At 34.4% G+C, this 25292-nt stretch overlaps 1 protein-coding gene across 8 annotated transcripts in view; it reads left to right on the top strand.

Annotated features, from left to right (window-relative positions):
- Qki (QKI, KH domain containing RNA binding) overlaps positions 1-25292 on the top strand; it is a 133211-nt gene that overhangs the window by 23571 nt on the left and 84348 nt on the right. For all 8 annotated transcript variants that reach the window (XR_007109583.1, XM_047559439.1, XM_047559437.1 and 5 more), the window contains exon 2: positions 11042-11184. Coding sequence is in view for 7 of the 8 variants with exons in the window: in XM_047559439.1 (XP_047415395.1) it covers positions 11042-11184 (143 nt within the window). In the remaining variant the exon portion in view is untranslated. The remainder of the gene's footprint in view (positions 1-11041; positions 11185-25292) is intronic.

Below are 25292 nucleotides of genomic sequence, written 5' to 3'. Positions count from 1 at the left end.
TGAACATTTTTACTGTGATTTAAGGGTTGATCAGGACTGTGTCAACTGTAACTATAGGGGTTATGAAAAAGCAAAAGAGGAATGAATCATTATAATCTCTTTGTAATTTTGGCAGGAGGCAGCTTTTTCCTTTTGTGCCCCCCCCCAAGTTAAGATTAATCATATGTTTAGCTATCTGTGTGTTTCTCTTTTCATTTGAGATACATGAGGAATTTAGTGTTGATACGATAAACACGCGTTTTTAGCAGTGTTCTAAATGTCACAAATCTGGAATAAAGAGAAGGGAGCCCTTTTCAGAAGAGCACTACATTGATGTTACTTTAAATGGAAGGAGACAATGCTAGTAGGGTTGTCAAGCAAATTACCCTGTTGATGTTTGAGTGGATAAGAAGGCTTTGCAGCTTTGCATATTTTTGTGCAATAGTCCTAAGAAAAGGGTGTTTTTTTCAGGGATACGGATGTTGGGAATATAGCAAAAGGCAAAAACAAAGCTGAGGACTCTCTTCAGTGTTTACATTTCAATGTGGGGAACAGATAGTAAACAATATGCATATACATTATATAGTATATTAGGCAGTATTAGTTATGGCAATAAATTGAACAGGATTAGGAGGATCTGGAATATTCAAATGTACTGGAGCAAGTTGGCAGTTTTAAATAAGGAGTTCAGGTTGGAGTTTCTTGAGAAAGTAACACTGAAACAGGAATTTGATGGTATGAGCCATACTGCTCTCTGGGAATAGTTTTCCAGTGGGAGGGAAGAGTCCATAAAACTTTAAGGGCAGGACCAGCAATTCCTTGTTTGACTCTGTGAATTTGAGCATGAGATTGGACTGGCTAAGAGAGTAGGTCAGAAAGCGAGGTGAGGTAAAGGGAGCTGGTACTGTGTTGGTTGTAGACCCTTGCAGATCTTTGTGAGGACCTGAGCTTTTATATAGAGAGGGGAAATTGTGGAGCATTGGCTATCCAGAGTAGTTCTGGGTATCCTTTAGGGAACCTGTGAAGTCCAGCTGTCTTCTTGATCATTAAGATTTCTTTCTTTTTTTTTTTTTTTCCCCACCCAATGGACTGTGTGGTATTGCATCAGCTTGATATCAGAATATAGGACAGTCTATCTCTTATCAAGACAGACTTTAAAAAGATTTGCAAAAAATTAAAATGCCTTTTTTTCTGTTTTGTGGGAACTATAGTTCATGAATTGTGTGTGCATGTGTGTTTTGGTTAATATGTTAGATTTATTTTCTTAAAATTAGCATACTACGGTAACACAGCCACATCAATGTTTATAGCAGATCATTTCCCAATAGCTGGATTGTGGAACTAACCTAGATGCCCTTCAACAGATGAATGGATAGAGAAACTGGTATACACAGTGGAATATTATTCAGCCATAAAGAAGAATAATATTATGGCATTTGCAAATAAATGGATGAAGTTGGAGAATATCACGCTAAGTGAAATAAGCTAATCCCAAAAAACCAAAGGTTCTCCCTGATAAGTGGAGAATGTTATATAATGGCGGTGGGGGTGAGGGGAGTGAGAGAAGAATTGAAGAATTTGGATTATGTAGAAGGAAATGAAGGGGGGTATGAAAAATGGTGGAATGAGTCAGACATTACCTTATATACGTGTATGATTACATGAATGGTATGAATCTACATCATGTACAACCATAGAAACAAAATAATGTACCCCATTTGTGTAGTCTGTAAAAAATTAAAAGATAAATTTAAAAAAAATGGATCAAAAAGAGAGCTGGGGATGTGACTTGGTAGTAGAGTGCTTGTGGCCCTGGATTCAATCCCCAGTACCCACCCACCACACAAATAATGATTTAAACATTTTTCAGTTTTACTCTCTTGTATAGCTAAGTATTGTTGACTTAACTCATGAACACAAACTCTTTGTGCTTCTCAAAAAAGAAAAAAATTTAAAAGTGAAATCCTGAGAAGAACACAGTAGGAGGATTTTGAGTAGAGGAGTGACCTTCCACCTGGATGTCAGCAGGCAGGCAGGCAAGCTCTGGAGTATAGAGAATAGGTTGATCCAGTAGTGGTGGAAAGACGGGAGATCAAGTAGGTAAGTTCCATAGATTAGGTAAGAGGTAATTGTGGCTACAACTAGGGTAGTAGTGGTTGAAGTAGGGAGATCTGAAATTCTGTACATATTTTGAAAGTTAAGTACACAGTATTTGTCAGTGGATGCGATGAGAATGAATTTGCCTTTTTCTGAGATCAGGAGGAACAAGGTTCTGGGGAAATATTGGGAGTTTGGTTTCAAACTTGTCAAGTTAATGAGTTAAGGCAGTTGAATATAAATGGTGCTGAGGGTAAAAGTGTTAGCCTGGAATGTCCTGTACCAGGGTTTTGTTGGGTTCTGGTAATTTTTTATTTTTTGATAGTATTTAGCTTCTATTTTTAACAAATCAGATTTTCATATTCTCAAAGAGAATGTCATTCTGCATTTTAAGACTAAAATTGCTTTCCAAATATATTGTTACATGATCATGGAATGTATACTTTAGGAGGCTATAAAAATGTAGTTAATGCAGTTTTCCAGTAATATGACATTTCTTAGGTTTTTCTGAATCTCATTCTTTGTGAAGTCATCCAACTTTGGTTTTAGTAGAGGGGATCGCATTGCTTGCCATATTAAAATAATGTTTTCAGTTCCAGTTACTTAACATTGTATAATATTTTGTTTTTGTAACAAATGGAACTAAGATAATTTTGCTGAAGTTTTATTTTCCTTTCTAATACAATCTTGTTGCTTTCCATAAAGAACCTTTTGGAAAGTTGTGATAGTTCATTGAATGACTACTCTCCTTAGCTTAGTATGAGAGATTTCTCTTGTTTTATGGGCTGCTGTAACACCTTGAATGTTATTTGACATTTATTTGCTTTTGTTTATGGAATTGAGTCTCACATGATTTTCTTAGGTTTTCCTCCACTGAACTTAGATGAAATTTGGAATACAATTGAAAAGTATAATTAAAGAAATTGTTCCCTATGGAGAGCAATTCACTTCTTTCTTCTATACAGATAAAACTCTTTCAAAAATTTTGCTTTTACTTTGATTTACCAAATTCATATTAAAGCCTGGAGGGATTTAAAATTTCAAGAAGGTAAAATACACAATATTTGGGAGTAACCTAAATGTTATACCTAACCTAAATATCCTTATATGAGAATTCGGTGCTTTACAAGGGTATCATATAAAGTAAATTCTAATATCCAATAGTTGTGTAATTCTGACAGGAATTGACTCATCTGTGATTCTCAAATCAGTCGTGGGCTATATATAGCCCTTGCAAGTACAGAGGGATCACAAAATGGAGCTGTCAGGAGATAGAAGATGCATAGACTCCTAATTGATAGCATTTTAGAGTAGATAGACCAGATCACATTTATGGCTCCTAACTTTCTCATTTTACTGATGAGGAAAACGAGACCCAGAAGGTTAAATTCAAAGCCATACAGATAATTAATGTGGGGAAGCAGGATAAGATGTAGTTGGGTAACCCCAAGGTCATTGCTTTTTTTCCCTACCACATGTGGTTCTGACAAAGATTCATTTTCTATAGAAAGGTCATTGGTTATGAATTGTAATCCTGCTACACACTCTGCAAGGCAGTTTAGAGTGCATGTTTTTCCTAAATATCTATTATTCAAGAAAATTAAATTTTTAAATAAAATCTATGAAGCTTTTGTAAGGATAATCATCTCTAGTTGAGATTGATGTTAGATCTCTGGATTTTTTTTTTTTTTTGGAAATAGTAACTGACCTATTAAGCACTTACATTTAACAAAAAATTGCATGTATATTTTGGGTGATTAGTAATGAGTGCTTATTTTAAGGAAGATATGTACAATTATTTGAAGTGTGGAAGAGATTTTTTGAATGACTTTGATTTCCTTGATTTTCCTAATAAGTGTTGTTTTTCATAGACTAGAAAAGTAAGGCATTTTCATGACTTTTATTCCTCCCCCCAAATAACTCCAAAGACCAAAACTTTTAAAATTTTAATTCTTTATTTTACATTAAATTTCGACTTATGGAAATGTAGAAAAAATAATAAGGGGTTGATGCAGAGTACAATTTTGGAAACCAGAAAATTATGTTGATACAGTACTGTTAACTGATCTGCAGATCTTAATTCAAATTTTACTAGTTTTTCTACTTGTGCTTTTCCTGATCCTTGGTGATCTAATCCAGGATTCCATAATGCATGTGGTGGTGATGTCTCCTTAATTTCCTTTAATCTGTGTCTGATATTCTTGCATGACCTTGATTGTAAAATATTCTTCAGTTTTAGTTTGTTTTTTTTCTCACGATTACATTGAGGTTATTCATTTTTGGCAAGAAAATCACACACAACTACTGTTGTGCCCATCTTGGTACTTCAGACAAAGGGGTGTGTGTCTGAACTTTCATCACTTGGTGAAGGTTGATGTCTGCCAGCTTTCTTCATTGTGCATTTTGTCCTTTTTCTTTTGTAATTAATATCATCTTATGGGGAGGTACTCCTAAATAGTATAGATACTACATCACATGCTTTTTGCTCATTAATGTTTGCTTCCATTGGATGATTTTTTTGCCTATAGTAATTATTATTGGTTTTCCAGTAGTAACTTTAAAATAGTAATTGGAATTCTGCAAGGAAATATCTTTTTTTCACTTTATAAATTGATTTATTCAATTACGTCGATATGGTCTTGTAAGAAAAGTTTTTTGAAGTTTATACATTAAGATGATTAAAAATTCAAAGACTGAAGAGTACATTCTTCAAAGTCTTCAGGAGCCACAGTTCATCCACAGAATGGAATAAAGGAGGAGTCTTTCAAAAGTTTCTGCAAGGACTTTTTTTGTAGTCATTATTAAAATGGTGAATGTACTGCATAACACTTGATAGAGTGTGGCCAACTTATGAGCCCAAACTTGGTTTGTTCCATTTTTTTATTTTCATTTCTCTGATTACCGTTTCTTAAGATGAATTTTAAGAGCTTTTTATTCCAAGAAATCCTCTATGAATTCCTAAATAAGGCTGGTTGGACTAACTGTGACCTTGGATCAGTTCTTTAATTTCTCTGCCTTCTCTCCTTATTCTCTCCCTTCCTTTTTTTCTTTTGTGGATGGGAAAGTGGGTATGTTAATACATAGCCTGTTTCACATTCTAGTGAAGATCAGTTGATTCATGTAAAAAAAAAAAAAAAAAAAAAAATAACCACATAGGCCTTTGGTTTATTTTTAGAGTTTGGGAGTCAGTAACTTAATCATTATTACACTATTATTAATTATGTTGAATCCACCATCATATACAGCATTTTGACCTAAGATACTCTCTCCCTTTTTCGTGAGAATATTTTTGTAATCTTCTGATAAGTGATTGTTTTAAAACAAATTCATGTCAAACGTGAAAGCTAAATAGTTCCAGAGATGATGACTGCATGGCAGTGATGTCTTTTGTCTCTACAAGTATTTAAATATAAATTGGATTATGCAGGCCTACGAGAGAACCTTTCCAGGAACGTACAGCTTACTGTTCCATACCTTCCATTGTGCCCAACTTCTGCTGAGAGTGACAGGGAAATATAATTAATATTGTTATAAGATCTGTTTCATTTTTTTTTTCTGTGCAAAATTTGTCTACAATTTGCACAGTTGTTAATTTTGGCAGTATAAAGGGGGTTATGGTGAATTTCATTTTGTAGTTTGTATATGTGGAATTCTGAAGTACAGAAGTACAATTTAACCCCCAATAAGGCCCCTCTAGAGAATTACTGGTGACTTTATTTTGTTTTCCTACCAGTTTGAAAGTGGTTGCTTCAAAAAAATTCAGATTTAATTATGTGGTTGTTAGAGTAAGCAAGATATATTCCATTTAATAGTTGTATCTGTGTGATTTGCTTTTAAATTTTATTTGCTTTCTGTACTTTTGTGAATGTGACTTAGAATGATCTCAGTGAAATGATAGTTCATGGGGTTTTCTGTGTTCAGAATAACTTTTTATATTTCCCATGTGTTTAGTAAACTCTGAATTAAAGTTGTTGTTGTTGTTGTTGATTTTATAGAGAGCTCTTTGTTAACCCTAAATACATAATGGTTTGTAACAGCCACCACTTTATGAAGCAGCAATTTTTTCTAATTTTGGGGTTAAAAAGACTCCAAATATTTTAATTTTAATAAGTATACTATGAAGAAAAACTAGTACTTTGTTAAGAACTGAAATTTTATTTGTTCTTTGTGTTAGCCTATTAATGCCTAGCACTAGGTGTATTGCAGATAGTAGGAAACACCAGAGTCCATTTACATAACTTTGAAATGATGAATGCTATCATTTTAACTTTTCTTATAAAATCTATACCATGTATCAAAGCATATGTGTATAAGTAATTTACTTTTATTTTACTAAATAAATTAATTGAAAATGTTAAATTTTAAAAAGAGAAAGTCATGATCAAATGACATTGTAACCTTTTCATTTCTATATTTGAGCTTCAACTGTATTAGAATAAGGAAAACCATTTTAATGGATATAAATTTTATAATGCACATAGAAAAAGCAGACAGAGCCCAAATAAAATACCTATGTGTATAACATCAGGGTAGCCCATTGAATAATTGGAATTAGCTACCACAATACTGAATTATAAAATATGTTTTGTATCCAAAAAAAATTTCAGTGTCTTAAATTCTTCTTGTAATTTGGATTGTTATAACTCGAATATATTTTTATATATTTTGTTACTGTATTTTATTTGTATATAATTAATGATTTTATTATTTATGATTGAGTACATATTTTTCATATTTCATTTTCTTGGCTTAAATTTATTGAAAAAAATCTAAACCATAAAGTAAACTAAGCCTACATTTTATTCTTTACCTGGTCTCTAACATTTGTAGTATTAAATTTATATATAGCTTTAGCTATTTACTATTTATTCATTGTGTGAAATGATTGCTTGATTTTGAAATTTAGATTTTGCTACTTTTATTTTTCTGTTCTCTGATATTTCTTCATGTTGTCCTTGATTCCGATATTCCAGTTTAGTACAGAATAATTGATTTGGTTGTTAATACAGTAATTCCAATTGTAAAAGAAAGAGTGTAAAATTTTTTAGGGAACATGGGAGTGACTGCACGTTTATTGATTCAAATAAAATGAAAAGAGCTCCAAACGAAAAAGAAAAGAAATAAAAACTGAAGATAATTAAAGCAGAGAAATTTGAGGAGACATTAAGTAGTATAACCAGATCAAGTTTTCAGGCTTACACAAAAATAGCTTTCTGCAACACTGAAATTTGGAGGAAAAATGTGATCACTGAGTTATCTATTTAAGAAAACACAAAATTGGGTTACCTAGTTATTGAACACGCCTAAAAGCTGAAAAATCTTTTTTCTAAACTTGATGGCATAACCCATAGATTCCAAATCGATGATTTTTCTCAAGCGTTGGGTCTAGTGGGTAGAGATTTCCATCAGGTAGTTAGTAAGGGGCACCTGTTGTATTTAGGTTTTGGTAGTTAGGTTTATAAAATAATATGCTCTTTGAAATTGCAGTTAGATATTTGACTCAAACTGTTCAGCTCTAAAGGTCAGTTGTTTAACATCAGTACAAGGGATATGTATTTAGAAAACAACCAGAAAAAAATTGTTTTGAATTGTCTGCTGATGTTCAAATGAACAATTGTGGATATGTGAAATGGTAGAGACTGACCTTCACATGAGCAGCAAAATATCTCAGTGTGTTGTACTTGCCAAGAAAGTAATGGAGTACTTAACACTACTTGGGGAGTGGATCCTTCAAGGACCAGAGGTAGACAGCCTCAGTCTATTGTCATGGAATGTTTATAGGGTCCTACATCTTAAAAGGGACTTTCGACACAGGGAGTGTGTTTGAAAAAGTGGGGAGGGTACAAAGATATGTTGCATAGTTTCTAGAAGAGGTCACTTAAATGTTTAAATGTTAAGGAACTTCCCAAGTATTTGTGAGGCTGCTGCTGAATGGCAGTCCGTGGATGACATTTTAGGAGTGTGGATTTTGGTTCAATAAAACAAATTTGTAAACATTTAAGAATTTCAGAGCAGTATAAAAACAAATTATCTTGATATTGAGGTATTTAGATAGAAGATACATGCCTGAGGGGGGTTATTGTAGTAGGAATTTTTGTATTAATGGTTCTGAACTTTTATTTCTCTGAAGCACTTCTGCAGGTTGTGAAGATCATATGGAGGTGGGGGAATATTTGAGTATTATTGTGCAATAACAAAAACAGTAGTTCTGAGGCATTCCAGTGTTTCAGAAATGAATGCATGTTAACCCACCAATTAGGCAAGGACTAAAGCATTCCCCAGACCCCATTGCATGCTTCTGTAATAGTGATTGTAATAGTGGTTGTAATTGTATCAACTCGATAGCATAATATTAACATAAGCTCGAATTGCTGGTTACTGGATGAAAAGTTTTGAACATGGGGATATAGGAGAAAATAATAAATGTGGTTCTTGCATGCTAAAGTGGGGAAGCAGTGAGTTCAGTTGAGTCATTCAGTAATTGACCTCTACTGATAGGAGGCACAGGCTTACAGAGGTTAAATAAGAGTCTTGTCTCAAATCTCAGAAGAGTTACTATTAGAACTGGAATCAATTTGTCCTGACATGAGTATTTAAATAGCACCCCAGAAATTGCTGATATTTCCAAGCTAGAAAGGTACTCTTGATAAAGATAATACTCAGCTGGTATGAATTAGATTGTATATTCCTTAGGGACTGGAACTGGTCGTGGTTATTTTTTCATTCCCAACAGAACTGTCTTGTACATAATTTGTGTTCAGTTATTAAGTTTTGTGATACATGTTAGAGACTGAAAAAAAAAATCATGGTAGAAACGCATATTATCTGTCTCCCATATTGGATAAATTTTTTGAGAGCTGAAATCAGAACTTCTTTAGTTTTAATGCCATCCCATGTCATTTACCCACCTATCTACTCTTGTTGAGGACTGTGTGTTCTAGGCACTATTCTGGGTTCAGGGGAAGCAGTGGGTAACAGAAGTCATGGAACTTTTAGTTATTAATAATAATAAAAAAATCAATGATTTATAGAAGTAAAACCTAATGGTAAATACATTATTATCTAACCGGATGCTTATATTTATGAAGGTTATTGGTTCTATGTATTTATGTGTATTTTTAATATAGCCTTCTGAATTTTTTAATCATTTACATTTGGTTCTTTTTATTTTTTTAAGTTTGGAAAGTTTGTTTACCTGGAAGGTCATGATTTTTATTTTCCTCTCCTTAATCTGTTATATTACTGAGGTTACTTATAACAACAAATAGTTAAATTTTGAACTGTTCTTGCATTTATGATATAAATTCTTCTGGATGAAAGGATACATGTGTTATTTAATTACATTAACTATTTCTAATGCCCTTTGGTTAAGCTACACACTAATTTGATAAAGTTTTCATGATAAAGCTAGAAATATACAAGAATGTTAAGAAAGAAAAAGTCTTGCCCTTACAGTCAAATCCAAGGTACTCGTTTTTAATTTTTGTTGATTTCATTTGCTAAAGATAAACTTTTGGTAAGCTTCAATAAGCAAATTGTTATTTCAGAGATAAATTTATAATAAAATGAATATTGCTATTACTGAAGCAAAATGTGTGTTAAGTTTTAAAAAGTAAGATTTTATAACTGGGTAAAAATACCTTTGATAACACCTTTTTTCTGTGTTGGATTTTACTTAACTGAAACAGATTTAAATAAGTAGTTAGGAAAATTAAAGAGTGCATTCATAGTTGGTGGTTCCTGAATATCAGTAGATTGGAATTTCATTTTAGGGTGATGTATAGAATATATTTTAAAAATAAAAGATGTTTTTAAAAAAAAATTTTTTTTTGGATGTGAGCCTTTTCCCCAAGGAGGAAGTAATCTGCAGAATGGCAGACAGTTACATAGGCATTCAGCTAGCAACCTAATAATGACAACTCAAGTGTGTTCCAGTGGGAACCTATCCTGTAGCATAGAATAGCTTAACAAATAATTCTTGGATGAAATCCATTTTCTTAAAAAAAAAAACAAAAACAAAAAAAAAACAAACTTCATCTAGTGAAATAGAATTCTACATTTTTCTTTAAGTATATATTTATGCCTAGGGACTATAATATAGGTTTTTTTTTTTTTAAGGTTATTGATTTGGGGTATCTCTAATTTCTTTCTGAATATTTCATTCAGTAACTCAGTGTAGTTTGATTTCCATTGCTGACTTTTTCTTGAAACTTCTTGATCTCCAATAGCTTAGTGATCACATCCAGGGTACCATCTTTTGCTCTTTACCTCACCATGTTTCTGTAGCGTTTGATACTTTTGATCACCTTAGTTTCTACGACACCTCTTTCCCAGTTATATCTACCTTAATTTCTTATTGGTTCAGATCTTGTTTTCCTTAGTCTTCCCTTCTCCTTTACCTTCTTTAAGATATCTCTTCTCATTGCTTTAGCTGCTAAATTTGTGTGTCAAACTTAGACTTCTGCTAAACTTGCCACCTGTTACCTGTGGACATTTCTGAATATTCTGAAGATATCTAAAACATACAACAAGGTGGTCCAGTTTAAACCGCCTTCCAGGAACTTAGTTCTGAGGTGTCAACAGCCTCTGGTGTGTGTTGCGTCTGGCTGGCATTCTCATAGTTACTGATGAAGTGGTCGTTTGGAACGACTGGCCTCAGTTAACATGGAGAAATGAGGTAAAATAAATTTGCGTCATACTGCTTACGGGTTTGCGCTCTGAAGTTAGTTTTAATGAGATGTTTTATTTGGTGGTTATAAATTCGATTAGTGGTAGAACTTAAATAAGGTTATTAGTCTGTTAAACATGGGCTTAATCCAGAGAGTGACAGAGTAGGCCATCAGTTTTTCACTGAAGTTTTAACACTGTAAATAAAATCTTCCCCTCAACCCCCTTCCCCCTTTTCTCCTGGACTAACAAGAATAATTTCTTTGTCTAACACATTTAAAATTTTTACTTTTAACAGAAATTAGCAGAGTACGGAAAGACATGTACAATGACACATTAAATGGCAGTACAGAGAAAAGGAGTGCAGAATTGCCTGATGCTGTGGGACCTATTGTTCAGTTACAAGAGAAACTTTATGTGCCTGTAAAAGAATACCCAGATGTAAGTATATTTTGTTATTTTATTCAATTTTTATCTGCTTCACATACTGTGGGAAGAGAAATTTGGTGGTAAATATTTAAGCATTATAAGCTGATTAAGAAAGTTTATGTGAGGACTAGAAATATGGATAATTTATATCTTTTGAAATATGTTTCCATTTGATTGTTGCTGTGTCGCTTATGGAAATGCCCCTGGTAAAGAACTATTTGGGATTTCAAAATGAGGCCAAGAATTACGGAAGGAACTTTGGCCCAAATGTTAAAAAGCACTGAGTTTAACCAACCATTTGTCTTTACTCTGACCTCAGAGAAGCCACAGTTTGAGCAGTAGTCCTTTCTGTAAAATGGGGTGTTGGAATATAAGATTGCCTTTAGCTCTAACATTTTTTATGGAAACTATTTCTAATCTGATTATTCCCCCCATCTTAGTCCATTACTCAACTATTCTCTATAAGCATCTTGTTGTGAATGATCTCCTTGTCTTATACCAGTTAATTTCTAAATAAATCCAGATTCTCTGCCTTTTATTACAAAGCCCTATTGATACGGTTCATTCTATTTCTCTGACCTCATCATAAGTGATTTTCCCCTTTTTCACTACATAGCAGTGGCATTGGCCTTCTTTTGGCTGTTCAGAATAAGTTAAGTCTATTCCCAGCCTCAAGAGCCTTTTGTTAGCTGTACCCTGATCTCTATTGGCTGGTTGCTTCTTGTCTTTGGGATTTAAGTTTGAATGTCACTTCATTGAAGGTGAGGCTTCCCCTGGACATTTTACCTAGAAGCCATCCGGTTACTCACTTTTTCATAAGGTTTTTTTTTTTTCCCTCTGTAGTATTGCTTATTATCTGGCATTTTTCATGTTTGTTTTACTGTTTCTCCCCAGTAGAATATAAAATATATAAAACAAGAACCTTGTCATTCACTGCAATATTCCCCATAATATTGACATATAATTATCAATAAGTTATCCAATAACTTTTGGATAAATTAAGGAAAAATGGTAACATCTGCTAAGTTTTGGAATACTTAAGCAAGTAGAAGAAAACATTGACATAATTTTTTAAAAAATGTGATGTGATCTAAGATTTATTAGTTATTTAGACAGAATACTAGTCTGCAGATGGGGATAAATGCCTTAAATTGGATTAATGGGAAAAACTTTGGTATTTCAGTTTGCATTTATAGTACAGTTATCTTTAAAGCTTTATGCATTTGCTCTCTGCGTATTTTTGGTTGCCAGTATACAAATGGTTCTGGATAAGAGACCAAAAAGGAGTTTGTCAGAAGGTTATTGGACAGCTCAAAGAATTAAAGGAAGAATTGGAGAGCCAAAGTAAGGCAGGAACCATGACATTACTAGAAACTTTAGTGGCAGGAGTTTAAGGTTTTGTCTGGAAAGCCTTGCCCTTTTTTTTTTTTTCTTTTTTAAACCTTTATTTAATTAATTTTTTTAAAAGACATGTTTTATATAGTTTTCTAAGTGAGCACTTGGGATGAGTCCGGAGGGCATCTTTTCTCTTTGCTCCTTTCCTTCCTTTACCAGTAGTAACTCCTTGCCACGATCAGCTTGTGTTGCTGACTTGTTGGAACTAAACATTGTGTGAATTAGTGATTCTCAGACTTATGGTTCTTGGACCCAAGTATCCATACCTCCTGGGAACTTGTAAATGTTCAAGCCCTGTCCCAGATTAAGTCAGAAACTATGGGACTGAGGCCCAGCATCTGGTCCCCCTACCACCTTTGTAGGGTTTTTTATTGTTGTTTGTTTTAGGTTGTTCTTTTGCTTTTTGTTTTGTTTTGTTTTGTTTTTTTTTGTTTGGTTTTCCTGGTCCTAGAAATGGAACCAGGCCTCAAGCATGCCAGGCAAGTGCTCTACCATTGAGCTGTACCCCTAGCCTCAAACTCCCCTTTATCCAGTCCTGTAGATGATCCTGATGTGTGCCTAGTTTTAGAATTACTGCTGTAAGTTTGCCTTCATCAGAATAAGCCAGGCTGCCAGGTGGGTGATCACAGGCTTGGATATTTTGCCAGGCATTGTTCCAGGAGGTGGAGAGAGTGGACTAAACAATGTGCCTACTTTTGTAGAGTGGGCATTTCAGGGTCAGACACAGACAGTAAGCAAATGAATATATACTTTTTGGTGTAGTCCTTGCTGTGGAGAATCATGAAGTGTGGTAAATAGATGAACAGTGACAATGGGAGGGAGCCGTTCATTTTCAGGGGTTATCAGGGAAAGAACCTCTTATAAAATAATAAGAATACATACAAGAACAATGATGGAGAAGAACCACTTAGGGGAAAACATTCTAGGCAGAGTGAAAAGGAAGAGCAGCAACTCAGGTGTGACCTTGTCTGGTGGATTTTGCAAGTAGAAGGTTAGCAGAGGAGCCTTACCTTACCTGTAGTGCCTTTGGGCCCAGTAGGAATTTTGAATGCTATTCAGAGTGAAAGGAGAAGTCATTCAAATGTTTTTAGCCAAGGAATGACAGAAGCACACTGAGTTTTTGATATATTCCTTCTGGCTGCTTTGTGGAGAGACTGGGTACGGTTGGGGGAGCAGGAAAACTAGTCATGAGGCAGGGGAAGGGACTTAAACTAGAAGATTTAAGAGGGATTTGGATTTTTGCATATTATCAAGTTAGAACTGGTAGGATTGGTGATAGATGAAGTTTGAGGTGAGTCAGGAATGGCTCAGAGGCCAAATTTGGTCAGTTGGAGTAGTGCAATTGCCAGTTTCTGAGACAGGAAAGACTGAGGGGGGAATAGCTTTGGAGAAGGTGGGGTTCAACAGTACTCATAGAGATGCGAAGCTTGAAGACAGACACCCAGATGTTGGGTGTCAGGCAGGCCGAGGTCTAATTTTAGATAATGCTTTTGGTACCCCAGAAAGGAGGAGAGAAGTAGATACAAAACAGTTTTGATCATCCAGATAAGTTTTTTAATATCCTAATTTAAAATTCCTTTTACAAACATTTAATTTTAGCACAATTGGAATCTATACACAGTTTGAGTTTTTCTTCTTGGAGGTAACTAATATAGAGTAATGACTAGCATATAAGAGGACGTTTATTCTACTTTTTTTCAGGAAAAGTTAAATAGTCTTAAAATGAAACCAGGAGAGTCTGTGTTGATTTTGGCAGTGTGGGAAAAGTTTATTTCAGAATTACGCATTAAATATTGGCCACATTAAATGAATATGCTTTCTTCTTAGTCTTTACTTAATACATCTAGAGATCATTTTGTATGCATCTCTTCCTCCCTTGTCTGTATAAAAGCTTGATTTCACAAGCGTTCATTCATCATTCACAAATGAGTTAATCCTATTGGAATAAAAAGAATGTTTTTATTATCAAAGCTTTAGAGGGACAGGGTAGCATAATGGTCAGAAGTATGAACCCAACACCCAGACTCTGGCTAGCTCTGCCACTTGTTTTGTAACTAGGTCCTCCACTAGTAATGTAGATACTAAGTTTCTCACAGGATTATCAAGACTGAATGAGTTAATGTATGTAAAGCACTTGGAAAATACCTCAATGCTCTGTAAATGTTGTTAACCAGCATGGAAGATCCATGACGGCCAGGAGTTTTTTGTTAGCTTTTTTTTTTTTTCCAGGGTTATAGTCTCAGTGCTTAGAACAGTGTCTTATAAATGGTAGATGCCCAGGAAATACTCATTGTGCACATTTGTATGAAGCTCATTCTTTTAAATATCATGAGAAAATATTTTAATCCTTTTGTCATTTGCATTTGGCTACTATAGAAGTCAAACTTTTAAGTTGAAGGCAGTATTTCATTATCTATTTTTATATTTTTTATGTGGGGCTGAGAATCGAATGTGGGGGCTCTCACATGTTAGGCAAGAGCTCCTACTACCAAGCTGCAGCTCCAGCCCAATTTTTTCTGTAGCGCTCTGTGATAGATAAAAGAAAGAAGCCTTAGATTCAGAACCTGAAAAATGAGGTAGTACTGTATCATGCCCATCCTGTTTTTGAACCATTGGTTTAATGATGTAGGAATGAGAAGTTCATATGAGCAATCTTACTGAAAGTGTTATTAAAAAGTTTTTTAAAATTCACATTAATAAATTAAAAAGCAGGCTTTCATTGCATCATTCTGTACCAAACACAATCTAGGGATGAAAATATTAATTTTGTTTAAAGAAATTCCTTGATATAGTCAAGATAGACGGTAGTGGGTGTTTGAGTCAAGACAGGCCTAGGTTTTGAATCCTAGTTTACCCTCAATTGTCTGAATTTGTCAACAGTTGCCATAGTAATACTTCACAATACAACAACCTAAAACTGTAGCTTGAACTAATAAACATTCATTTCTGTATTCATGGATCTGTGTGTTGGCTGAGGTTCTGATGATTGAAGCTGAGCCTCTGTTGATGTAGGCTATTGGTAGGTGAATTTAGGTCTTGTATATTTATGTTCCTGCTGGGCTGGAGGGGCATGTCCTTTTTGTAGATCACTGAAATGCCAGAACCAAGCCAAATTTCATAAGCATGTGTAAGACCTCTGCTTTGTTCCATCTGCTAGTATTCCATTAGCTTAGTGATTCTCAACTGGGAGCAGTTTTGTCTTCAGGGACATTGGCAATATTTGGAGATAGTTGCGGCTGACAACTTGAGAGGGGCAGATAACTGCCAGTACTTTGGGGGTGGAGGCCAGGAATACTGTTAAACATCCTACAGTGCACAGGGTAGTATACCACTACACAGCCCTAAATGTTAGTAATGCTGAAGTCAAGAAATCTAGCATTAACCTTATCAAGTCACTCATGAGAAGGGGACGAACAAATATTCGCAGTAAAATAATTGAAATTATCATATTAGCTTTGATCATGTCTTGTTTTTTTAGACTCTTTTTTTCTATACAGTTATAAGGTCTACCTCAGAATTGTTTGGAGAGATAAAGATAACAAAATGTATGTCATCTGATAGACGCTCAGTATGGTTTGTATGCTCACGAATAAGAATAAGTATTTTTAAGGGAGCTCAGTCTTAGATAAAAGATAAAACATACTGCATGAAACGTTTTAGACTGTTTATCATATATTGATAATGATAGACGTGAAGGTTGAAGTTTTATTTAGACCATCAAACTGGTAATTTGACTGGTTAAGTTATTATGGACTTGTTTGAATTTATGGAGAGCTTATAAACGTGTACCAATGAAATTAGCTATAACTGACATTAAGTAAAAGGTGCTGTGTTTCAAATGAATTGGTTGTCAATAAAGTTGCCTCGTTACCAATTTTGGGTCGTTATAAATTGTTTTGTAGGATTGACCAGATTAGTATATATGTTCCAGATATTGGCAGGGTCTAGCAATTACAGGTTAGAGTCATCCTGCATATACTTGAAAAGATTAGATTTTTTTCTATGATTCAGTGATTAAATTATAATTAGATTTTTTTTTCAAAGAATTGTGTGGTGAAAACTGATTATCTGATGTCTTAAATATGGGTTTTAATTTTGAATTATATCCTTGAAATGCATCTTTTGAGTCACAGGGTTTGTAAGGTGGATAAATGACTTTCAAATTGTTTTTCCCTAGTTCGCAGGATCCCGGCCTGCTAACTGTGATTGGTAGTAAAGGTTTGTAATGTCATTCATGGTACATTCTGTAGTCTCCCTTATAACAGGGCTTGAGCATCCCTAATCTGAAAATCCAAAATGCCCAGACATTTCAGGTGTCAGTTTTAGGCATCAGACCAATTGGGATTTCACATCTTTTGGATACAGATGCCAGTCCAGTAAATTTTTAGGTACAAGGTACTCAACTCATAATAATCTGTTTTAGTGGGGGAGAGGAGTTCTAAGTGTCCTTTCTATTTAATTTTCCTGAAATTGCAGGTAAAATTTGACCAGTCAGGCTTCTGGGTTAGTCAGAGTTGTTTGACAGTTTTTCTCTTTTTCAGGATTGTCACCTGCTAATGAGCTCTTAAGCTGGCATTTGTTTTGGAGAGGTGGTTAAAGAGGGGTCCATGCAGTCAGTTGTCTTTCTGTAGGTCTTTGTTTGCTTTTTTAAATTGTGTTCGGGGATTAACCAAGAGCCTTCAGCAATCTTGACATAAACTACTTTCATCTTTGTTTTACTGAACAACAAATGGATGTTAAATCAAAATTTAATGGTTTGCAAAAATCTCCTTTTTCAATACCCCAGGGTAACCCTTGATTTTTGCTCGGATATGGTCTTAATTATGAAAGAAGATTTAATTATTGAAAATAGGATCTGTGTATATGCTTTGATAGTTTGTTCAGGAAAGATAGTTTTCTAATAAGGTTACTGTATATTTTTATTTTGTAGAGTTGTGAGTTATCTCAGATTATATTGGAGTTTTAATTTAGGAATATGCTTTGATAATATAGAACATGTCTTTATGTTTTAGGTAGAGAAACTGTTATTTTTGCTTTAGAATTGAAACCGGATCAGTTCAGTGAAGTCCAGATTTCATGACTTGAGGTTGTTGGGTTTTTTTTAAGTTTACTTTTTATTTTATTCTCTAAGGGTGTATTGAAGACTTGCTATGTGCCACATATTTAATAGGCTCTTTTTGGTGTGGGATATACTAAATTTCTTAGGATGTTAGAAGGTATTCTCCATAGAGTTTCAATTTACCAATATGTTTTGTTAGCTCAGGTTTTTCCAAAGTTTAAATTTCTGAACTAATAAGCCTTTTCATAGTCTCAAAAATGCAGGTACCAAAAGGAACGAGTATTCAGAACACTTGAAAGATGGAGTTCTTTTAAGGGAAGAATTATTTCTTGTAGGCAAATGTTTTCCAAGTCAATTGAGATAGAAAGTTTGTCTTTTGAGTCCTTATTCAACCACCGACCACCATTCTATTTGTTCTGTGTTCTGTGAGTTTGACTTTTGATTCCACCTAACAGAGATCAGTGCAGATTTGTCTGTGTCTGACTTATTTCACTTAGCATAATGTCTTCCAGGTATATATTTTTCTGAAAATGAAAGGATTTATTTTATGACTAGTATTCTATTTTCTTTATGCATCCATCTTTCTGGTGGATATATTGGGTTGTTTTCATATCTCGGTTATTGTGAATGTAGTTGTGAAGAACATGAGTGTTCAGATCTTTTTCAGTATACTAACTTTATTTCTTTTGGATATATACCCAGAAGTGGCATTGCTAGATTATATAGATGGTTGCTCTATCTTTAATTTTTTGAGGAAACTCCATATTACTTTCAAATTTACATACCCATCTACATTGAACAAGGATTCCCTTTTTTCCATATCCTTACCAATACTCTGGCATCCTTTGTGTTTTCGACTATAGCTATCGTTACAAGTGAGGTGATACTGTGTTTTTTAAAATACATTTTTTTCATGACTTTATTATTTTTATGTGGTGCTGTAGATCCAACCCAGTACTTCATCCATGCTAGGAAGTGCTCTGCCACTGAGCTATAACCACAGCCCCTCATTGTAATTGTGATTGGCATTTCCCTAATGACTAGTGATGTGAAGCACCTTTTCATATGTCTGTTGGACATTTGTATAACTTTGGAAAAGTATGTATTCAGGCCATTTGTTTCCTTTTAATTCCGGTTGGTTTTAGGTGGTTTTTGATTCAGTTGGTAATATCATGATATAGCCTAGATATTAACCCCTTATCAAATGCATGAACAGATGTTTTCTCCCAAAGGGTGAGGTGCTCTTTAATTTTGTGGATTATTTTCTTTTTATAAGTTTTGTTACCGTGATATAGTTCTACTTGTTTTTGTTGCCTGTTTTCATAACATATCTAAAAAATGATTGCCAAGGCCATTGTTAAAGAGCTTTTTAACTGTTTTCTTGTAGGAGTTTTACAATTTCGGGTCATGTACATTTAAATGTTTGACCTATTTTGACTTAAATTTTGTATGTGTAAGATAAGTGTTCAGTTTCATTTTTTTAAATGTGGGAATCCAACTTTTGATATTGTGGATACCCAATACCACTTGGTGAAGAACTGTCCTTTCCCCATTGTGTACTTTTTCTTGATTCCCTTTGCCAAAAATTAACGGACAAATTCATGAGTTTATTTATTCTGGGCTTCTGTTCTGTGCTTGTTCTCTGTGTATATTTTTATGCCAGTGCCATATTGTTTTAATTATTATATCTTTGTAACAGTTTGAAACCAGAAAATGCCTCTACCTTTATTCTTAAAGATTGCTTTAGCTACCTGGAGACTTTATTGGATCCATGTTAATTTTAAAATTGTTTTTTCTCTTCCTGTGAAAAATGCCATTGGAGTTTTGATAGGGATTTCCTTGACTCTGTAGATCACATTGGGTAGTGTGAACATTTTAGCAGTCTTAGTTCTTCAAATTCATCATCATGGCTTATCTCTGCTTTATTTGCATCTTCCTGAGGAAGTTTCTTATCAGTGTTATATAGTGTTCAGTGTACAAATCTTTTACCTCCTTGATTTAAATTTATTTCAAAGTATTTTCTAATTTTTGTTGCTATTGAAAGTGGGATTATTTTTTAAATTTCTCTTTTGGATAGTTTGTTGTCACTATATAAAAACACAACTGATATTTATGTGTTTGATTTTGTACCCTGCAGCTTTCCTGAATTTGATTATTCCAAGTTTTTTTGATGGTCTTTAGAAATTTTTCCCCCTTTAACAACTTTCAATGTTTTTATTTTTATATAATTTTATAGTTACAGAAAAGTTGTTAGAATAGCTCCAATAACTCCTGTTGGTTCTTTACCCAGATTTACCCAATTATTATTTTCCTCCACCTGCTTTATCATACTCTTTTTTTTTTTAATGAACCACTGGAGAGCACTTTGTCGACATTTGGTCCCTTTATCCATATTTTAGTGTTTGTTTATTTTTTTAGGAGTTTCTCTACATAAGATCATGTCATCTGCATACAGAGACAATTTAACTCCTTTTCATTTTGAATGCCTTACATTTCCTGGCCTTGACCTGGTTGCTCTGGCTAGGTCTTCCAGTATAATGTTGAACAGAAGTGGTGAGGGTGGGCATCCATATCTTGTTCCTGAACTTAGAGGAAGAGATTCCAGCTAGCTAATTAGCTTGCTTTCCTGCTCGCTTGCTTTCTTTCGTTGGAGTTTCTTGCATACTTGTTCATCAAGGATACTAAATTCTTATAGTGTCCTTATCTGACTTTAGTATGATGGCACTTCTGGCCTTGTAAAATGAATTTGGAAGTACAATCTCCTGTTGAATTTTTTGGAAGAGTTTGGGAAGGATTGGTGTAATCCTTCTTAGTGTTTGGTGGAATTTACCTGTGAGGTGATGTGGTCCTTGGGTGTTACCTTATTGGAAAGTTTTGGATTACTGCACATTGGTATGGTCAGGTTATCCATAACTTCACAATTCAGTTTTGGTAGGTCGTGTGTTTCTAGGAATTTATTAGTCTTGGTTCAGTTTGTTGGTGTATAATTATTCATAGTAGTCTCTTAATATCTTACAATTGTTTCTTGGTATCAATTGTGTCTTCTTTTTTATTTATAATTTTACTTTTTACGTTCTTTTTTTTCTTGGTTAGTCTAGCCTAAATTTTGTCAGTTTTGTTATTTTGTTAAAAAACAAGCTCTTAATTTTCTTCTCTGTTGTTATTTCTCTTATTTTTGCTTTCATCTTTATCTTCTTTTGTTTTGGCCTGTAGCACTACGTACTTCCAGGCAATCAGGCAATCTGCCATCCAAATTTTTGAAAACTTAAAAATCCCAATTCCCCTCCCCCCTCAATATTTTGGAATTTTGGGGCTTTTGTAATAAACTTGGTGTTCCTGATCTGCAAATCTGAAATGTTTCAAATCTGATACTTGTTGGGTGTCATGTTGGTGCTAGATTTAATTTCATTTGTTTTCATGTTATATATTTTGTAAAACACTGTGAATTCAAAACTGAACTAAGAGAGCCTGCGCCTGACTTAAAGTAATGACTTGCAAGAAACATGTGGATCCTAATGAACCTTGGGGCCAGGGTATGTGAAGTCTGGGTGCCGTGGTCTCCTTCCTCACTTTGGATGAGAGAAACGCCTGTCTCCAGGAAATCAAGGAACAGGGAAATTGCAGATCGAACGCTTGCATTCAGTATTGTGGGTGAGGAAGTTTTACTTGTTTGATAGGAAGGAAGGAGAAAAGAAAGTATTAGAAGAAGAAAAGGTCTCTACCATTTTTACAGAATAGCGAATTGATTTTGTGGCTTGAAGGAGGAGGAATAACACAAATAAGGCTTGAAAAGTACTTTGGAATCTTTTAAAAGTCCTAGTGTATGGAGTTTCCAGCTTTATTTTCTCAAATAGTCGCCTGCTTGTGTCATAAAACCCTGTTGACCTTCCTTGGCTTCATGTTTTTTATTAAATTGGTTAAGATTTTTTTCCGATAAACTTTTAGTTAGCTTCTAGAAGGATAATCATCTATCTTATTCACCTGAGTTTGATTAAATTTTAGCTTGTTACCTTGTTACATCAGTACTCAAAAAATGAAGATTTTCCTTAATATAGGATATCTTAATTTATATGCTATAACTTCAGATTTGCTTTTTAGTTGCTTAGTAGTTTTCCTTACGTACAGCAGCCATCAGTGCCTTTATGTACATAGGTTGGTAAGATTTTTCTTGCGAAGTGCTTGTGGTTCACATGCCATGAATTCTAAGTGTTCATTAAGTCCTAGTATAAGAAAGATTTTGCCATATGATGCCAATAATAATTATGTAATGTGTAGATTTAGCTATTTCTCTGGGGACATATTTGGCTGCTTACCTAAAATTAATGACAAAGGTAGAAAAGGGTAAAACTTGCTTTCTCCCAAACCAAAAAGATATTTTGCAGTATTCATTCTGATATTTTAAGCTAAAAACAGCTGTCCTGCTCATAAGCTCACTATTATTTTCTCATTTAATACAACACATATAAACTAAACTGACTAGTGAGTTTACTAGATTAGAGGAGGTGCATTATTGTCTTCTGCCAAGTAAGCCTTCATTAACAACTACCCACATACATGCTTTTGGGTGTTTGTGTTTAGTACTATGTTACTTATGCGAGATAAAGTAAGGTTGTTAAGGAATCTACTAAAGTCACCTTGAAATTTTAGACATGATATTTACAAACAATTATTGATCTAAACAAAGTGCATGTTTTTTTAATAGTTTTTTAATTACAAAATTTTAAGCAGATTACTCTTCAGTAGTTCTTAGAGGTTTCACTGAGATGCTTTTGAAAATCCACTTTTTATCAGTCAGTTTTGATAATGTGTCACAGGAAGTTTTTATAGAATCCTTAAAAAGTCACTGGAAAGATTTTTCATAATTTACATTTTATCATTGGAAGAAATATTTCTATTAAGAATGTAGTGAGCAACAGCGAATACCATTAGACATGTTTGTTGTAAACCTCTTTAACATGCCACTTGGCAGAAATATAAATAGTGAGCCACAGAAAATGCCTGCACTTAAACAGTGGGGTTAATGAATACCTTTTTTATTGGGGGGGGGGGTCTTTCTCTTATTTAGGCTTTTAAAGTTGTGCTTAGCTCAGACTTTGAAATGATATTCTTTGAAAGTGTTGTGACATTGTTTTAATTGAATGAAGCTGCAGAACTGGCATGATAAATCAACACAGAATGAATTTTAATGCAAGGCAAAGGATATTAACTTGGAAATTGGTTGCAGTAGACAAAGCAGCTGCTATGATTAATTTTTTTTCCATTGTCTACTTACAGCATTTTGAGAAGGAACGACCTTGACAGTTCCCAATTGGATGTTACGCACTTCAACTTGTTTGTTGCTTGTTAGGAAGATAGTGATGTTTTTTAAGATTAAGAAAATTTTGTTTCACAGATTTAATGTTTGGGTTTCATGCAGTTTAAAAAATATTTTTTAATTTAGCAAGTAATATTTGCAAGGCCTAATTAGCTGTGATAGAATTTTTCTGTATAGTTTTGATGCTGTGGTTCCAGTAAGCAAGGTTTATGAAAAGGACAGGATGTGCCAGAAAAGGCTCTCGAAGTGGTCAGAAAAGGTAGACCAACTGGTTTGACAAAGGACAGAGGGTCAGAACCAATTACCTACTTGATGTGCTAAAGTATCTCCAATGCATTTTTCCAGACTTTTTGGGCCATGTTTGAAATATATAATGCATATCTAGCATATGAGTTGATTTGAAAAACATCTGTGTAGAGTACAGCTATTTTATGAGTAGTCGGAACTTATTTTAAGAAATAGTCAAGGAAGCAAATAGAGAAAAGGCATTTTCACAGACTTCTTGAGAGCAGGAAGTTTCCTTTTTTTTCTTTTTTTAAATCCTTATATCTGTTTCATTTCTTACCAGCTAGCAAGTCTTGAATAAATGTTTAATTGAATTTGAAAATGAAAGGCCATTTTATATTCTGCTAAAAAATAACCAAAACTAAACAGAATGAATGAATGATGGGATGTAAAGATTACTCTGTCCTGGTTGGGGAATAGGGCGAAAAGGTCTATAGAATCCTTGACTGTGTAAACTGGATAAGTTAAAAAGTTGCAGAAAAGTAGGAAGACACAGAGCCAGCCAGGTTAATGAATTCTGTAAGATTTTCTGTGAAGTTTCTTTTTCTCAGACCCTCCTTCCAGTATACTTTCACACTATACTTTCTGAAGTTAAGTCTGCATCAGTTTAGATTAAAAGGCATCCTCTTAGAAATTGCTTAGTGGATTTCTCTGTTTAAGGACAAAGTAGTTCAGATCAGCAAAGTAATTCTAGTAAAATAGGACCTAGAAAGGGAAAAAAAATCTGAATTCATCAGAGACTTATCAAGAAGATAACAGATTACTATAGTCCTGGATCCTCAGGAGGCCAGATGATTAAGAATATAATCTTGACTCTTTTTCATTTGGGTGTGCTTACTGAGTCTGGGAACAGTGGCTGAGAGGCTGATCTTTGCATAACTGAGATTGGACTTTATATACTACCCCCTGTCCAGTCTTTTCTTCTAATAGAGGTGAATGTGCACTCTAGGTGTAATCCTTCACTCAGGAACGCCCCAGATCCTCCAGAGACTATACCTTAACTCAGAATTGACTCTCAGTAAGTGAAATTGTATGGAAGTGATCTTGCATTGCTGTTAACTATAGGTAGGTGCTTAGTAGAAGCTAACATACATCCTTGCTGAAATAACATCATCTTAGGTCTTAACGTTATTTCTATAAGGTATTTATTAACTATGTTGTCTGATAGAATGAAAAGTAACCAATCGCATAGGGAAGCAAGATGACATTAAAATAAATCCTAAGAAACAAAAGAATCAAACACACAGAAATGCTAGGTATTAGAATTATCAGATCCAGACTTTGTAAGAACAATGTTTTTGCTGTGTGTAAGAAAGCAGAAACATGGAAACCAAAAAAAAGAAAAATCAAGCTGAACTATCCCTTATCTGCTGTGAGTTAAGATGAGTTTGACAGAAGGTTAGAAGCATTTGAATGTAGAATTAATGAACTGGAATGTAGCTCAAAAGAAAATCTTTAGCACTGAGACCCAGAGGGAGTGGGGAATACAGGAAGGTTGTATGATAAATAAAAGGACTACTGTATGAATATTTTAGTCAGGGTTTTCATTGCTCTGACTAAAAGCTCTGACCAGAACAATTGTAGAGAAGAAAGAGTTTACAGAGATCTCAGTACATGGACAGCAAGCTCCATTTTTCCAGGCTGGTGACGAGACAGTTCACCATGGCAGAAGAGTGTGGTGGAGGGAGGCGGCTCACATGATGATCAGGAAGCAGAGAGCTCTCCACTGGCCAGATACAAATACATAATGTCCTAGTGACTCGCCCCCAAATACCCCACCTCCTCAAGCTACACCCTCCCTGCCTTCAGTTACTACTCAGTTAATATCATCAGGAGATTAAATAACTGATTTGTTTAAGGCTGTCATATGTGACCGAGTCATATCACCTCCAAACCTTTTTGCATTGTCTCATGTGAGCTTTTGGGGTTACCTCACATCAAACTGTAATGGGGTAGGATAAATAAAAGGAATGCAATATGAAGTTATAATCTTTGTAATTGTAGTATTAAAAGGAGAAAGAATGGGGCAGAAATAGAGTTTTGAGGTGATTGAGCACTTAACCAAAG

The sequence above is a fragment of the Sciurus carolinensis genome, chromosome 7 (genome assembly GCF_902686445.1).
Source record: "Sciurus carolinensis chromosome 7, mSciCar1.2, whole genome shotgun sequence".
In the NCBI taxonomy this organism is placed as follows: domain Eukaryota; kingdom Metazoa; phylum Chordata; class Mammalia; order Rodentia; family Sciuridae; genus Sciurus; species Sciurus carolinensis.
This window is presented reverse-complemented; position numbering and strand designations above follow the sequence as displayed.